At 35.8% G+C, this 16170-nt stretch overlaps 2 protein-coding genes across 4 annotated transcripts; one reads left to right on the top strand and one right to left on the bottom strand.

Annotated features, from left to right (window-relative positions):
- Positions 1 to 2098: 2098 nt before the first annotated feature.
- LOC117612427 (TLD domain-containing protein 2) lies at positions 2099 to 5263 on the top strand. Of its 2 annotated transcripts, none has more exons than XM_034341109.1 (8): positions 2099 to 2458; positions 3122 to 3528; positions 3627 to 3699; positions 3796 to 3876; positions 4039 to 4102; positions 4481 to 4568; positions 4682 to 4766; positions 4910 to 5263. In XM_034341109.1, the coding sequence occupies exons 1-8, from the start codon at positions 2345 to 2347 to the stop codon at positions 4946 to 4948; spliced, it is 951 nt and encodes a 316-aa protein (XP_034197000.1). In that variant the 5' UTR covers positions 2099 to 2344; the 3' UTR covers positions 4949 to 5263. The 2 variants fall into 2 exon arrangements, with proteins under 2 accessions (XP_034197000.1, XP_034197007.1); XM_034341116.1 differs by having other exon boundaries at positions 2347 to 2458; positions 3106 to 3528.
- Positions 5264 to 6071: 808 nt separating this feature from the next.
- On the bottom strand, positions 6072 to 13463 carry LOC117612412 (pre-mRNA-processing factor 19-like). 2 transcript variants are annotated; one of them, XM_034341099.1, is made up of 18 exons: positions 13292 to 13463; positions 13101 to 13186; positions 12798 to 12869; positions 12407 to 12469; positions 11416 to 11502; positions 11040 to 11187; positions 10834 to 10952; positions 10547 to 10663; positions 9836 to 9931; positions 9691 to 9750; positions 9142 to 9216; positions 8665 to 8769; positions 8086 to 8202; positions 7924 to 8001; positions 7742 to 7838; positions 7283 to 7334; positions 6567 to 6637; positions 6072 to 6463 (listed from the first exon to the last, which is right to left on the bottom strand). In XM_034341099.1, the coding sequence occupies exons 1-18, from the start codon at positions 13302 to 13304 to the stop codon at positions 6348 to 6350; spliced, it is 1572 nt and encodes a 523-aa protein (XP_034196990.1). In that variant the 5' UTR covers positions 13305 to 13463; the 3' UTR covers positions 6072 to 6347. The 2 variants fall into 2 exon arrangements, with proteins under 2 accessions (XP_034196990.1, XP_034196996.1); XM_034341105.1 differs by lacking the exon at positions 12407 to 12469 and having other exon boundaries at positions 13292 to 13403.
- Between the last annotated feature and the right edge of the window lie 2707 nt (positions 13464 to 16170).

Here is a 16170-nt window from a genome sequence, read left to right as displayed (position 1 = left end):
GACAGCACACACCACAACACCACAGCATCCAATGCAAGTTGTATAATTGAAGAAAAAGAAAAAGAAAACCTTATCTTAAGCTGATGTGATGTGATGACCTGAATCATTGTAGCTGGATGCCCCATTTTTTATATTTTTAAAGAAAACCTCCACAGTACCCTCAAAAAAAAAAAAAAAAAAAAAAAAACCTTCCAACAGACGCAGGGCCACCTCTATGTAGGGCATAATTGTGATACTCTACGAGCAGCCCCATCTGCATATCTAAAAGTAGCATGAACTGGTGCTCCTAGAAGAGGCATAAAAGTTCGATAGCGAAATATAATTTGAAGGGTTTTTGGGTTCTAGTTGAATAAGGAACTTGTAAGCTAGATCTTGCATGTCATGATTCCCATGCAACACAGAAGCAGTAACTAAAGACCCCAAAACACTTGGACCAGCTTCTACAGACATCGTTTTGATGAAATTTGATGCTGGATCGGCCTAACAGATCCACCACCCAAGCACAGATCTCCACTGCTGGTTTAATTCCAAAATCAGTTGATAAAGAGCTATAAATGGAAAGGCCTTCGTTTACCAGTCCTGACCTGCCTGCCGCAAGCACAAGCAAAAAACAATAAAAATGGACAAAGAAAACATAGCTAAACAGGGGAGCCCATATTGTGCTCTGCTCTCAGTGCTTCATTTTATAAGTACTAAACACAAACCGAACCACCCCATTTCACTTAAAAATGCACCCATTTTTTAAAATCTAACAGTCCAGTAAGGTAAATCTAGCCCATCCCATTTTAAAATGCTGGGTCCATCCCCGCTTGTAATTGGAGAACCACTCAACTACCGGCCGCCACTGACAATGCCAAGGTAATTTCTTTATTTTTACTTTGTATTTTTTTAAAAATGGGTGCATTTTACTGGACTGTTATTTTTACAAGGGTAACTTCCCTTACTGGACTCTTAAGGGAGGCTTATGGAATTAATCATAAATACATATAAATTTAATTTGAAAACATATCATTTTTATTTTATTTGTTTAAAAGGCCTATTTTACACTAACAATGCCAACAACTTTTCATCATATATGCTTAAACATTAACACTAACTTTAAGAAAAGAAAAAACCTAACTTGGGCTATATCCCAGGTTGTACATAGCATAGGACCGTCCCTGATTACAAGGGTTAATTTCCTTTATGTATGCTTCTGCAAACTCGACCTCAACTCAGAAATTTTGGTAGTGATATTCTCAATTTCTTTCCCAATCTTGTGAAGATTGACCCCTTCCTTGAAGATGTAGGCAAATCTTTTGAGAACATTCTTCACACCTCTTTTCTTCTTGGAAACCACTTTCAAGCCGTAAGTTTCAATAACATCTTCCAAATCATAAGCAGCATCTCTAATTTGGGCAATTGGTAGTGTTGTGTAAGAAATTTCCCACTTCCTTGTAGTTTAGACTAATATTTTTTTATATATAAAAAACAAGCACAACTGGCCTAACTCACATATGCATAATTTGTAAAGTTCGAAATGCTATAATATAGCATGAAACAGAACCAAATGCCCTAAATTTTGTGTTCAATGAGATTTCGAATTTTAACCACTATTATGAGCTAAAGGATTATGCTTAATGAGATTTAGAATTTTAACCAATTCATCATGATATTTTTTTCTAATTTGGGTAAAATGTTCTCAGAAGTAGATTGTTTTCCTTTATAAAATAATCAAATTGCACATGTCAATAAAATAACACATTTTCTAAAAAACTAGTTAGCCGAGATTGAGTCATAATGTGTGTCGATAATCAAATTAGGAGATCGCAACATACATAATGATGATGTTGATGTTATTTTAATTCTTTTAAATCTAAACAGAAAAAGTGAATCGGTTTTCCTAGGAGATTTAATTTATTTGAAAACTGAATAAGTACTAGCAACAAATGTTGTGAAACTTGCACTCCTGGCAACAAAGTTTGTCTTCTAATTTTATTATACATAGCACCAATAGTTTTTGAGACCACGAAAGTTGGGAAGCAAGCATAGACAATAAATGTATATTCCAAACATAGATAGCAATCACATAGGATGCGTTATGTGTAGAATAGTATAATCCAAATCACATTGAAGTTGCCCCGATGACCTATGCCTTTCCTTTTCTCCGTTTGATTTGATTTCTTTGCCACTGACGTACGGTCCTTTTGTTCCTCCTCCACACAAAAAATCAAAAGCTAAAATCGTTTGGAAATCAAAAACGTTAAAAACCAAAACCCCAAAAAAAAACATAGAGAGAAAGAAAGGCCTGAGATTCATAGACCTGTTTGCATCTTTCCTTCTTCCTTCACGTCAGCTGATCACAATGTTCACTTTGAAAGAGAAGGTTACAGAGAGGCTCTCACGTCTCTTTGCTGATTCACCCGACTCATCATCCTCTTCTTCTCTTCCTCCCTCACTGGACCATCATCATCCTGAGGTAATTTTTGTACCATCCCTGATCCAATTATTTCTCTGTTTTTTGTTCTTTTTCTCTGTGTTTTTCATTAGCTTGAATGTTTGAGCTTGATGGGTTTTGCTGGCAATGTTGATGTGATCCTTCTTATTCAAGAATTTTGAGATCTGGGTGTCATAGATAACGTAGGTTTTCAGTTTGGTTGTTTGTGTAATATGGTTCTGTTTGGATTTTGTCTAGCTGAGAACTTGAGATCTCATGGGCAACAAGGGAATGCCATTGTCTGAGTGATCTGAAGCTAATTACTGTCAAAACAACATAATTGGGCCATTCACTTGTTGCTGTTATTGTGATAATATCTGCCAGGAAACTTAGGAACTGAGTTTTATGACAATTTCTTGCATTGTTTTAACCCTAAAGTTATATATTTGCGGTTTCTAAGGGGAGAAGTTTAGCTTCATTTGTAATTTGTTTCAAATTATTTGTGTCCTTGTTCAGTTCCAAAAGTTCATCTCAACCATGCATGCCCAGAGTTATGATTTCGTTCGGTTGAATTTTTTTTTTTTTCCTCTTTTTTCTGGGAATAGTCAGTGCTCTGTTTTTACAATTTCCAAGCAGAAGGTAGCTTCTTTAATTTAATTTGTCGTATGTATCATGATTGTTTACATTAGGTCTTTGAATGTGTAGGCCAGGCCTGATTCTAAAGGGGGTAAATCAATGTCTTCATATTTTTCCTACGTTATCCCGTCAGTTGGCTTTGGTGAATCCAGATCAGGCAAGCATCAACGATCACTCTCTGTTAGTAATGTAGACTTTGAATCCCAAGATGAATCCCTACATAGATATGTAGAATGTCGTTCACCAGGTGAGAACAAGGAAACAGAAAATAATCGAGAAAGTGATTACGACCACGTTTCCGGTGGGAGCACCAGTGGTTCTGAGGTGTTTGAAGAAGCAACTGACCAGCATAGTCCACAGAAGCATCTACCCTATCTCATGGATGACTCTGTATTTATCTCCTCAGACCTGCATGAATTCTTGCTGTCATCTCTTCCTAATATAGTGAAAGGGTGCCAATGGGTTTTGCTGTATAGGTAAGCTTCTTGAGGAGTTTGCGCCCTGCGTTAAAAGTAGTATACTATTGTTGCATTTGGATTTCGATTCAGTATCAATTCTTTTGATTGAAGGGCAGTACGTCGAAACATGGTATATCACTCCGTACTCTTATCCGCAAGAGTTCTGACCTCTCTGGTCCTTGTTTGCTGGTATGTTAATGTCTCTGCCAAGGAGATCTGAAATTGATAACATCAAATCATTTGTAGTATTGTGAGGATAATGTGGACTGTATTTACACTTTCTAGATTGTTGGAGATAGGCAAGGTGCTGTGTTTGGTGGACTTCTAGAGGGCCCCTTGAAACCTACGGCAAAAAGAAAATATCAAGTAAAGATGCCCTTACCTTAATGAATATATGTCCCTTTCTTTTTATAGGATGAATACTAATATTTGAAAATTATTTCTTAACCGTATACTTGGATGTCTGAAATTTCTCTTTCTTTTTCTTTCCAATATAAGCATCTTCTTATGCTTTCCTTTTGGTTATAGGGAACAAACCAGACATTTGTCTTTACAACCATATATGGTGAACCAAGGCTATTTAGACCAACTGGTAAGCATTTTGTCCTATGTCTTTGCGAGGCATGTTTCCTTTTGGAGGATTCGGCATTCAAATTATGGGTTTGCGTAATATGTATGATATGTATAACGTGGATGGGTTATGGAGCTTAAGATAGAGATGCTAAATGATACCTCAGTCTCTGACAGAAGGTTACAAGTTACTCCGCCGCATTAACATGTCAATTTGTCCTTCGTATGGATTGGCTGGTTCTTGTTTCAAAAATGCTTCATGATAGTAGATGAAATGTAAAGCAATATGTAACTCAATATTTGGACTTTAGGATGAATGAAGAGCCATAGCTTGGCTTTTCCTTTTTTCATTTAGAAAGAAAAAGGCACTGCTGATGCCGTGTCTAATTTGTGTACATAGGAGCCAACAGGTATTACTACATGTGTTTGAATGACATGCTAGCTCTTGGGGGTGGTGGTAACTATGCTTTATGCTTGGATGGAGATCTGTAAGTTTTTCTTTTCCAATGCTTTCCTTTGAATTCCCACCTGTATCCTGTAGTCAGATGGAGAAATACTTACAGATCCATTTGTTACAATTGTAAACTATTGTTTGAAAAAGGTTAAGTGGAACAAGCGGACCATGTGAAACATTTGGGAACTTGTGCTTGGCTCATACCTCAGAGTTTGAGTTGAAGAATGTTGAGGTAATGTGTTTGAGCACCCTCTTCGCCTTTATGTGTACGCATGCTCAATCTCCATTCAGGTGTAACACTTGAGTGCGTAAACAAACAAATATAACATATGTCGATACTTGATCACATACTTATGCATTCTTTTCTGTATGCAGCTTTGGGGTTTTACACATGCGTCACGGTACCTTCCTTGATACAAGCCCAAGATGATGATATACATTTGTATCTGTGTATCATGTTGGTGATTACATTCTTTATTCTTCTATTTCTAGTTTGCTCCACCATTCAGCATAGGAGGGCTTTGATTAACATGGGATGAACAATACTTTTGGAAAGCTATTAGATTTGAAGCTGTAGCTCGTGGGATTATTTTGCTATGCAAAAGGACTGTCTTAATTCTAATTTTCCGAAATTTATGTAGTATTTTTATGCTAAAGTTATGTAGTTGTATTGTATGCATATTTGCACATCCTTTGCAGAAGAAAATAGAAAATCTAATTTGCCATGAATTATATGATTCTATCATAAATATTTGTAACGGATACTACTTGGCTCATTCCCTAGGAGATGCTCCTCCTTCCTGAAAATTACAATTTGACATGTGAAAAATAATTCATAAAAAACATACGAAAAAAGCTTACATGCACAAGTCATATTGTCATTAGCAGGAGGGTAGTATTTTCTATCTGTAATTTCTAAATTCGATTTTGGGAATATCCCTTTGAGTGTGCATTCTTCTCTTTTAGTGCTGCACAATTTATCGTGCCTAAAGGGTTGGGAAATTTGGAGAACTAATTTTTTTCTTAAAAATGTTACGGTTAAGAATTGTTAGATTTGTGCTAATAACCAAAAAGCCCTAATAGTGCTTTTGGATGAGGAAATTTAAGAGTACAAAAGATTTCATAAATAACGGAATTTAAAATGACAAATTAATGTTCAAGAACTTGTAAAGTTTTTTTTTTTTTTGAGTGACGGATTTAAAACACGGAATTTATCCTTTATTTGTAAAGTTATATTTTTTAAAATCTCAACCTCTAATGACAACTTTTAGATAGAATTTAAAGTTGGAATTTATGATCTCCAAATTTCAAGTTTTTTCCCACGATGAATTTCTAAATTTCTATATTTTTTTATCTAAACACGGGAATTGATTCATGTCAACTTAGATATTCTGAATTTTATCAAAATCCCAAATTTATTTCCCTCATCTAGATGACCGTAACAAAACATTAATAACCAATTTTGGTTAATTTTTTCAAGTCATGATCAACCATAATGTCATGATGGTATTTGGGGAAATTAAGAACATGAAAAAAATAATAGTACAACCTCAGCCGCCAATAAATATGCCACGAAAATTGAAATCTCTTAAGCATTCAACTATTTCTATCCCCTTTTTTTCTTTCCTTTTTTTTTTCCCCCCGGAATAACATCTATCACTCAGCTAACACTGCACATGGAAATACAAAACTACATAAATGTTCTACAAGGCACAATTGCTTCAAAACCCTGTTCAATGGCCAACAAGATGAATCCAAATTAACCAGCAGTGAAGGTAACAGCAACTGCAGACGGGGTAACTTTGATAAGACTTCAGGGCTCCATTGCACTATCATCGCCAGGCAGGCCAAAAATGCGAAGGTTACGGTCCATCGATCCTACTGCAATATATTTTGCATCTGGACCAAATTTGACACTTGTTGCTTTACCTAAAACAAGACAAGGAACGTAAAGAACATCAGGGCCTAATGTAAAGTAAAGGCCACAAAGGCCCACAACCAACAATTGACAGGCGAGTGGAAGAGAAATAACCTGTGCCAGACATATCAGGAAAAGTCTTTATAGTGTTCCAATCTAATTTGACGCTAGTAGCTTGGATGACTCTGCAAAAGCAAAATATCAAAATCAGTGTTCAAAAGTTTCTTGAAAGCAAGACAGCAGCAGAATATTTGGCATTTGGAGATGAGAATTTACAAATAGAGAAGAAACTATACTATAAATTAAAAATTTATTTCTAAACTGTTATGCATTTCAAAGAATATCCAGCTTCTGTTGGACTGACGTAATATGCAAATGTCAGCTTTCTCACATTCACTCAGAGAGAAATATGGCAACTTTCAGACAACTTAAGTAATTAACCACTATTATACCAAATTCCAGTTTTTCACAGGCCACTACACTAATGTCTAGTAAATCTAAGCCAATCATTTCATTTCATAATCTTCTTCAAAAGAGAAATCAGGGAGGGAGAAGGCAGGTAGGAGGAACAGAATGGGTAGTTCCTTGGATATGACATAAACTGTAATCTTTTGTCCTCGGGTGTGCCATAATTGTACTTAAGAAGGTTACAGTTCATCGCATATCCATATACAATTATGGGATGCTATAATTGTCAGTAGAATATTACAATTTTTAAACTACCCCCATCATGCATTAAGCTTCTTGATATTATTAACAACAATGAAAAGGCATTTTTTAAAAAAAATTCAGGTGTTCAATCCAAAAATGTATGTTTTTCAAACACTGACCTTATATCGGAGCCTGCAGCAGCAAGGTAACTTCCACTGTAGTCGAATTCAACTGCATGGATCAGAAACAGAGCTTTCATTATACTCCACATTTGGCAAGACTTGTATGATATTAAAAGAGTTTAAATAAGAAATCTTATCCAATTCATTGTTACTAAAGTAATGAGAGATTACATAGGACAATAGGAAGACTATAACAAAAAGGGAAGCATATAGATATATGACCTCAGGGAATTTTCTCATCTAGCAAGAAGAATTAGATACACAAGAAGTAGAGTTGCTTTCAAGAAGAAATTTTCTCATCTACCAAAAATTCACCATGTCAACCAAGAATCCCCAAGAAGTAGAGTTGCTTTCAACTGATTCAACAGAATTTTGGACAGTGAAGGCATTGCAATGAAATACTTCTCATTTTTTTGCCGGGAAAGAAACTATGAGAAGGCTTGTAGATATACATACCACAGTTTGTTGGTGTGTCAGGACCATATGGAGTGAATGTCCTGAAGTTTTTCAATTTGCGTAGATCCCACAACTTAATGCCATCACTTGCTGCAGTCTGTCCAATTTAAATGTAAAACATATGAGCATGATATCATATAATTCTCTATCTACTTCATTTTTTTTCTTAGTGGAGCACCTACCGCAAGAAAGTAACCATTCTCAGAGAAGGAGATGGAAGTTACTGCACCAACATGTCCCTCAAACTTCGCAACATTTGTCTGTCAATCAGCAGAAGTAATGAAAGTAAAATCAGAACTAAAAAATAAAGGTTGAAAGCAGAAGAAAAAGTAATGCCTGCACACCTGACTTTTAACATCCCAAATTTTCACAAGGCCCCCAGTGGTGCCTGTTCCAAGGATAAGACCATCAGGATGAAACGCCAAAGATGTATAGCCCTCAGATGCGGAAGGGTCTTCAACCTAAAAAGCCAAAGAAATTTTCATTGCATCATCAAGGACAAGGCAAATTAAGGTACAGGTAATGATATCACAGGAGAACATAGATGGAGAAAAAAAATACGAACTCTGTTTCAAATGGAAAAGTTTCCATTCTCTTTTTTCATTACTTTAGCTAACTCAACTAGTATAGAAGCAGATATACACGTGCATCAGTTTAAACATACAATAACATTTTACAGAAGTTTCGACACTTCGTCAACCATAAATATTTTCCCCACTTCATCAACCAATGAAATGCAAAGAGCTGCATACTAAGCATATTTAACGAACTGCATAAACATGTCCTCAAGTTTATGCATTTGTATTGTACTGCCTCATGATAGAAGCTGATGTTCAAAAAGAATGATACTTGTCAAAGTGCATGATATTGAAAACATGGCATCCTGCATGCATGCACACACACACAGAGTGAAGGATTATAACCTGTGTCAGACATAACCCCGAGGAAAGATCGTAAAAGCACCATGTACCATCAAGAGAAGCAGTCACAAAGTAGTTATTCGTGGCATGCACAGTAACAGCTTGCACCTGAAATTTTTTTTGAGATGTTAAATAAAGTAATATACATAGCACATAACCAGTATATAGAATGCAATACACACTAAAACTCGGTTGCTGGGCAGTGCCCCTCAAAAAATATCAAATAAAAAGAAAATTGCCAGGTAGCAGTTTATTTTATCAGACATTATTCATTAGTTATCAAACATCAAAAATTCCTGAACACAGGAAATACGGAAACATCACGACTTGGACACAGAAAGACAAAAAGTAGAAATGGTTATTGAAGCACAGTAAGTTCACTTTTTTTCCCTTGATTTACTGCTCATTTTTCCACTTAAAGGGACTCGGAGCATTTTTTGGTGAACTTGTTGGGGAAAAGATTGAATCAAAACTATTTACCTCTGCAGTATGGTCCTTCAAAACGTGGTTACAGTTATAGTTCCCATCATCAGAACCTTGCCATATGCGAACTGTCTGCAACATTGATGGAAAAAAATGATATCAAAACATCACAATATAGACTCCACTAGATTGAATATCTGATAAGTTACACAAGTAAAACCTATGCATAACCTCTAAATTGCATGCATGCACAGTTCTGTGTTTACTCCAAATATATTTTTTTTTTCTATTGTTACCATTGTGTTCAGGTCAGGGGAGGTTACCCAGTTACAACATGTAAAGCAATATAAAGAAATCTAGCATCTCAATTTGAATTCGTGTAGGTCCACATGGTAAAACTTCAAAAATCCCAACTCAAAACTTGCAATTTTGAGGTATTCAAAGTTCAGTAGTGGCCAGCGTTACACATTGGTACCGAATAATATGCAAAGCTAACAATAGATGCCCAGAAAATAGTATAGATGAAATAGCAACGAAGCAATGAACAAATCAATAAAGGGTTGAAAATGTCCATGAACAAGAAGAAATAAATTAAATGTGGCTTACCTTGTCTGCTGACCCAGTTATTAACAGATCGTCCCGAGGTACAATTTTGACACTGTTAACCTACCAAGGAAAAGATACATAACCATTCAATATGCATTAATGAAAAGACATCAAGCAATTGTTTGATAGGGTTAATAGATGATACCTTCTTTGAATGACCACTAAGAGTGGATATGATTTGTCCTGATGGTTGATCAAAGATTACTGCATTTGTATCAACCCCTCCAGTTGCAATTATGTTCTGTAAGGAAAAGGGAAAAAAAAAAATTAGTTTTGATCAGCAAGATGGAAACATGACCAAGGCGCACATAATTAACAATAATTGCGTAAACCTAAATTTGTTATGTGTACTGAACATAACTATTTATCCTTCTAGGGTATTGTTTTCGACATTTTAGCACAGGATATCAGAAAGACATAAAACACACAGGTGGGCACAGAAGGATGGAATTACTTTTTCCTTAAGGGGTGTCTACCTTTAAGAGAAAAAACTGGGAAAAACTTTTGGAGCAGAGAGTAGATCAAGTTAGAAAAAGCATGCAAAAGATCCAAATTCTCATCTAATAGCAGCATGTGCTATCCATATGGCAAAACTGAACCATGCAAATGAACCCTAAAACATAAGAGCTTCCAGATTCATTGAATTTTAAATTGTTCCTTCTAAACTCATTTTCACCACTTATTTTTTTTTGGATAAGTTCTAGCTATAGCAGACCTAAAGATCAATAGAGACATTACAACACCACAAACGCATTTGACAGCAAGTACTGAATAGCAAGGCAAGCAGCGGCCATACCCATACAGAAGTGATGCTTGAACAAAACCAAATAATAATAAAATAAGAACAAACGCATACCTTGTTAGAATGAATATCAATCGATAAAATTCCAGGTTTGCTTGTTTTATGAAGGGGATGGCTAGATATCTGAGTATACCTCTCCAAAGCATCAACTGGAGCCAACGTTGGGGATATCTGAGCACAAAACCCATATACAAATTAAAGATATAACTAGCATAACTCATTAGACAAATGCTGTAAAAATGGCTGACCTTCACCAGCATCTTTTCTCAATAAAAACTATACATGAGATGGAAGGTATACTACTAAAAATCTAGCAAGTGACAACAGTTGCATAACAGTACCTGTCGCCTCTTCCTCTGCTGTGAAAGAACCGAATTACATTCAGTCATATCATCTAGGATATTGGGAGATATTCCAGGGCGTACATTCCTCAAGCCAGGTCCCAGCTGGTCATCAGCAGCTATAGAAGAAAATAGACCTCAAATGAGTTAACATGTAAACTTATGAAAATATATCAAATGTTCTGAGAAGCATATAGAGAAAGAACCTGGTTTCCCATTGCTATGGACAGAGGCATTTGCTGCAATTGTTGATTGTGCTGACATGGGAATTTGTCTCTCAGCCAGAGCAAGTAATGATCTTGCTTCATCCCTTTCTTTTTTGAGTCTCGCAATAACACGGCATGCAGCATCATGCTGCCAAAATATGGATTACTAAAATTAGATCATTCGATCACATGAAGTCATATTCCAGTTGCAGTTAACCCAAAAAAAAAAAATAACAAAATGCAAAATAAGTATAAGCTAAATATGAAGTTCTCAAAAGAAAAAAAATTAAAAGAATAAAGGAAATAAAAGAAGGCACCTAGGTACCTTGACTAAGCAAAATATGTAATTGGGAGAAATATCACCTAGTTGCAGTACCTGATACAAAGCATGACTCAACTCTTGCCTTGCTGTATGCAATTGTTGCTCCATTGCAAAATTAGCTAGCATCAAACTATCCCATTCCTATTGATACGAAGGGGGAAAAAAAAACTCCTTCACTATACAAAGAATACATATAAAATAAACTTCAAAAATTGGAACCACAATGTGAGATGAAAAACAAAGCAATAACACTGGGCAACACAATAATAATATTATTTTTTTAAAAAGGTAAAATCATATCATTAAATTAAGCACTATCCAAAACCAGTTCTTAAGATTCATAACCCACTAAAAATAGAGGCTCAACTGCTACAATAAACAGAATGAACAATGGACAGTTTGTTGGTAACTCATTACAGTGCTTATAACATATTCCACATGATGCACAAGGACCATCCAATAACCATAAATTTTATCATAATTTTCAAGTTAGGCAGTCCGTGAATGGGGTGATGCTAATGAACTTGTCAAGTTCTGAAAGCAAATGCTGGGATTGCTAATGAGTCCCACTTATCATGTGGATGCTTTTGGTTGGTTATAGTCAGAATAATCATGGAGACGGCTATATCAGGAAAAATTAGATCTTATATTTAAAGTTTTTCAGTAATAATCTAAAATTTACTCTTTTTGCATCAAATTAAGAAGTAGCCTAGCCATGACATTTCGTAATTTTGTTTATTTCACTTAACCTTGGACATTATTTAGCTATATTTACATGTCTTCGCCAGGAGTTCCCAAGATTTTATATTTTGGGTAAGAAACAAATCTCTATTTCTGGACAGCAAATCGTGATTTATTCTTGGACAATTCCAAGACCATGACATATTGACGATAATCAAGTTGCATATTTGAATGAGATAATTGTAGTATAGCATAAAACACAGATTAAAATTTAGGATCTACAACAACAGTCAAAGATACAAGATAAACGTAAATGCCAAAAGGTGATGAATGAAGACAGTAATAGTATAATAAGAAGACATACAAGCTGGAACATTCCGAGCATGCCAGGGATACTAGCAGCTTGTGCAGGTCTGGGCCTTACAATCTGCAAGGGAGGCCATCAGAGTAAATCCACCACATAAGGAGCTATATTAATTACAAAACGCCAACTCGCTTATCAGATAAAGTTTCTTGGGCATCTTATCAGAGATCCATGATTAAGTTCCACCTTTTCTAAAGGGTAAGCAAAGGCTACCCTCTATCATGTAGTGCACGGCTCAAGAGGCCATTTTACCCCATAATTACATATATATATATATATACACACACACACACATATATAAACATGTATATACGTTTTTAAATATATAAAAAGATCAACCAAACGTTGTACCAAGAATGAAATGAAGTAAATATATTGAAATTCAGTATACCTTGCCCGTTCGAACTGGAACAATATCATCAGCGGTAAGTGGTTCCCCAGTTATCGGGCATTTTCCGTATTCCTAGTAAGATAACAGGACAACTACAAACACTTAGTCTTCTATCATATGTAACATTGAAAATATCAAAAATGTGAGTTCTTCTAGCAGCAATAAATGGCATAAACAAAATGCACTCCGAAGTTTTCACATGTTAGTTATTCTTTAATTTTCCGGAATTTTCTCAGTAACCAAACAATAATGGTAAAACCAACGGAAACCCTAGAATGAAGATAGCGAGAGAAATAAACACACCGAGATATGTCTCTCGATTAAACGCTTCTCGAAGAGCAAACCAGACTTCTTGGAGACCACAGGATCTTCCGGCACCTCGCCGGAGACTGTACGGGCAAATAAGAAGAGTAATAGTTAGAAAAAGAGAGATCAGCCAAAAAAGATAAAAGTAAAACAACGAACGCGAGAGAGAAGGAGAGAGAGAGCTTTACTTGAGCAGTTCATTATGGCAGAGAGAGCTAGGGTTTGTGTCAGCCTTTCTGCTGCTTGCGACTCAGTGAAGTGAAGTGAAGAGAAGAGGCAGCGCTGTCTCGCAAGGAAACAAAGGAATACAATCCAATTTGTGAAAGAAAGAAAATCAGGTCGATGGTCTTTGGATTTTATGATTTAGGGATTCTATCAAACTTATGATGAAAATCGGACAGGCTTCAGTTGGGCTTCTATTAAGCTGCTAGCCCAAAGTAAAATGGACTGGCCAAGCAAGTTGGGCGGGTTAAGCAAGTAGGGAGGCGACCCAGATCCAACCCGATATACTCGATTTGGTTTTCGGGCTCAGGTTCAACTTCTTTTGATTTAAATAAACTGAACTCAAGTCCAACTCATTATTGAATGCTGATCAAGCTCAAATTGTTCAAATTTAGGGGTGACAATTTATAACACGTCTTGGTAGAGGACTCGAATCTCACATGAAACTTATCCGGATCAACCCGTTAAAAATTTCATATCAATCCACAACTCACACTTACAAAACCTTTAGAAGGAGAAAACTCCTTGTTGAGAAAAATGGCCTTGTGAATTGTAATGAAGTTGTGTAACCTAAGAAGAGAAGCTGACTAAGCAAAATAAGAGAAATATAAAGGAAAAATAAAATATGGTAGTTATTGGGTCATGTTCTCTTCATATTGTATCGATATTGTTTTTAACTTTAGACGTGTTTAGATGTACGTAGGGTTTTATATCAAAAGAGCTCCATGTAACTTTAGAAAAATACCCATATTAAATCCCAAATGTTACATTCACTAATCTCTTCTTGTCCCAAATGTTGATGATTAATCAGCGTTATAACTCAGAAAATATTATAGGGACACAGACAATAATATGCAAATGTACCCAAAATTATACACCTTCTGCATCAAAAAGTGAGATACATAACCAGACATGTGGTCTGAAGGTTGATATCAAATATTGCTTCAAAGCTCCAAAGCAGATTGTATGGCTAAAATGGTACAAGCCAGATAAAAAAATTCCCACAATAACTTGATTCCCAAAAAATAAAAAATAAAAAATATCCCAGTATAGTATATTGCTCTCCTGAGAATAAAATTGTATATGGCATTATTTCTGTCAAATTTGAAATACCATTTATCTAAGAAAAGAAAAACAGAGGCATTCCCAAGTGTAATAAATTGATGCCCTCTTTCCAGTTTTGTAAAATTCTTAAAAAAAAACGTGTCTGTTGAATATTGAGATAAGAATTTAATGAGAGCCATACAGAAGAAATGGGCCTCCATCATGGTTCTGTTGTAGCAAAGATTAGATTGATGCTACAGTAGAACCTTGACTAACATGGAGGTAATAGAAGACAATGAGACACATTACATCAAACATCTATCAGAACTTTTTTCTTTTTTCTTTTTTCTGTCCAATGCATGCTTAATGAAGTTCTTAAATCAGTAGCAATTTCAATTATTCCGAAACGTGGAATTGAGAAATTCTTGTATACAACGCTCCTCTTTCGTGTTGTTACATGACTGATTATTGTGAGAAAAGCAGTCTAAGAAAGATGTATTTGAGGACGCATATATATATATATATATATATGTCATCTTATAGTGCACATGTTGGTCACGTGACCTCAATCTTCTTGAGTTTTTCTTTTTAAGCGAATGAATAAGGTATTTGACGAAATATTTGAACACACTGCTAAAATATGAAAACTATGAGAGAATATTTGTTTGTTGGAATTTTCTGTGTATTCTTCTCCTTGTAGGAGGTCATATTTATAATACAACGAAACCTGAATGGGCAAGTAAATAATAAATTCCTAAATCTATTTGCAGTAGGAAATCAGGAATTAAAGTAAATCAATTACAATTATAATAGGAATTCTTGGTGTGTAAGGAAAGTAAGTCAATATCCACAAGTCACGCCAACACTCCCCCTCACGTTGGTGCATAGATGTCGCCAATGCCCAACTGATCTAGTGAATTGTGGAATGCTTTACTGGAAATCGCCTTTGTCAAAATATCCGCCAATTGATCCTCGGATTTCACAAAAGGAAACTGAAACACTTTAGCCTCAAGCTTTTGTTTGATGAAGTGTCGATCCACCTCAACATGTTTAGTACGATCATGCTGAACCGAATTCTGTGCAATGGCTATAGCAGCCTTGTTGTCACAAAAGAGATTCATTGTGGATGTAGGTTTATACCCAAGTTCAGTAAGCAACTTTCTTAACCAAAGAAGTTCACAAATCCCTTTAGTCATGCCTCTGAACTCGGCTTCTGCACCGGATAAAGCTACTACATTCTGTTTCTTGCTTCTCCATGTCACCAAATTACCTCCCACGAATGTGAAGTAACCCGATGTGGATTTTCTATCTGTTACATTACCTGCCCAATCTGCATCTGAATAACCATCAATATTTAGATGACCATGCTTTGAGAACATAAGTCCTTTTCCAGGTGCAGACTTCAAATATCTAAGTATCCGAAGAACTGCATTCATATGGTCTTCACTTGGAGAGTGCATAAATTGACTGACAACGCTCACCGCATAAGCAATGTCTGGTCGAGTATGTGACAAATAGATCAATCTTCCCACTAACCTTTGGTATCTTTCTTTGTTAGTTAGAACTTGATCCGGATATTCTCCAAGATGATGATTCTGAACAATAGGAGTGTCCGCAGGTTTACAATCTAGCATTCCTGTGTCTGTCAACAAGTCTAAGACATATTTCCTTTGAGAGAGAAATATGCCTTGCTGCGATCGAGCCACCTCAATTCCCAAGAAATACTTGAGTCCACCTAGATCCTTCATCTCAAACTCCGTAGCCAGATAGTCTTGTAGCTGTGATATTTCCTGTTTATCAT

Source organism: Prunus dulcis, chromosome 1 (genome assembly GCF_902201215.1).
Source record: "Prunus dulcis chromosome 1, ALMONDv2, whole genome shotgun sequence".
NCBI lineage: Eukaryota > Viridiplantae > Streptophyta > Magnoliopsida > Rosales > Rosaceae > Prunus > Prunus dulcis.
The sequence above is the reverse complement of the archived record's forward strand: the minus strand, read 5'-3'. Positions and strand labels throughout refer to the sequence as shown.

Excerpts from the sequence above, each read along its gene's own strand:
- LOC117612427 (XM_034341109.1), top strand. The coding sequence starts at position 2,345 with ATGTTCACTTTGAAAGAGAAGGTTACAGAGAGGCTCTCACGTCTCTTT. Across the intron at positions 3,700-3,795 it reads TCTCTGGTCCTTGTTTGCTG|ATTGTTGGAGATAGGCAAGG; the intron begins GTATGTTAATGT and ends TACACTTTCTAG. Across the intron at positions 4,103-4,480 it reads AAGGCTATTTAGACCAACTG|GAGCCAACAGGTATTACTAC; the intron begins GTAAGCATTTTG and ends TTGTGTACATAG.
- LOC117612412 (XM_034341099.1), bottom strand. Across the intron at positions 10,953-11,039 it reads CCATAGCAATGGGAAACCAG|CTGCTGATGACCAGCTGGGA; the intron begins GTTCTTTCTCTA and ends TTTCTTCTATAG. Across the intron at positions 10,664-10,833 it reads AGCAGAGGAAGAGGCGACAG|ATATCCCCAACGTTGGCTCC; the intron begins GTACTGTTATGC and ends TTTTGTGCTCAG.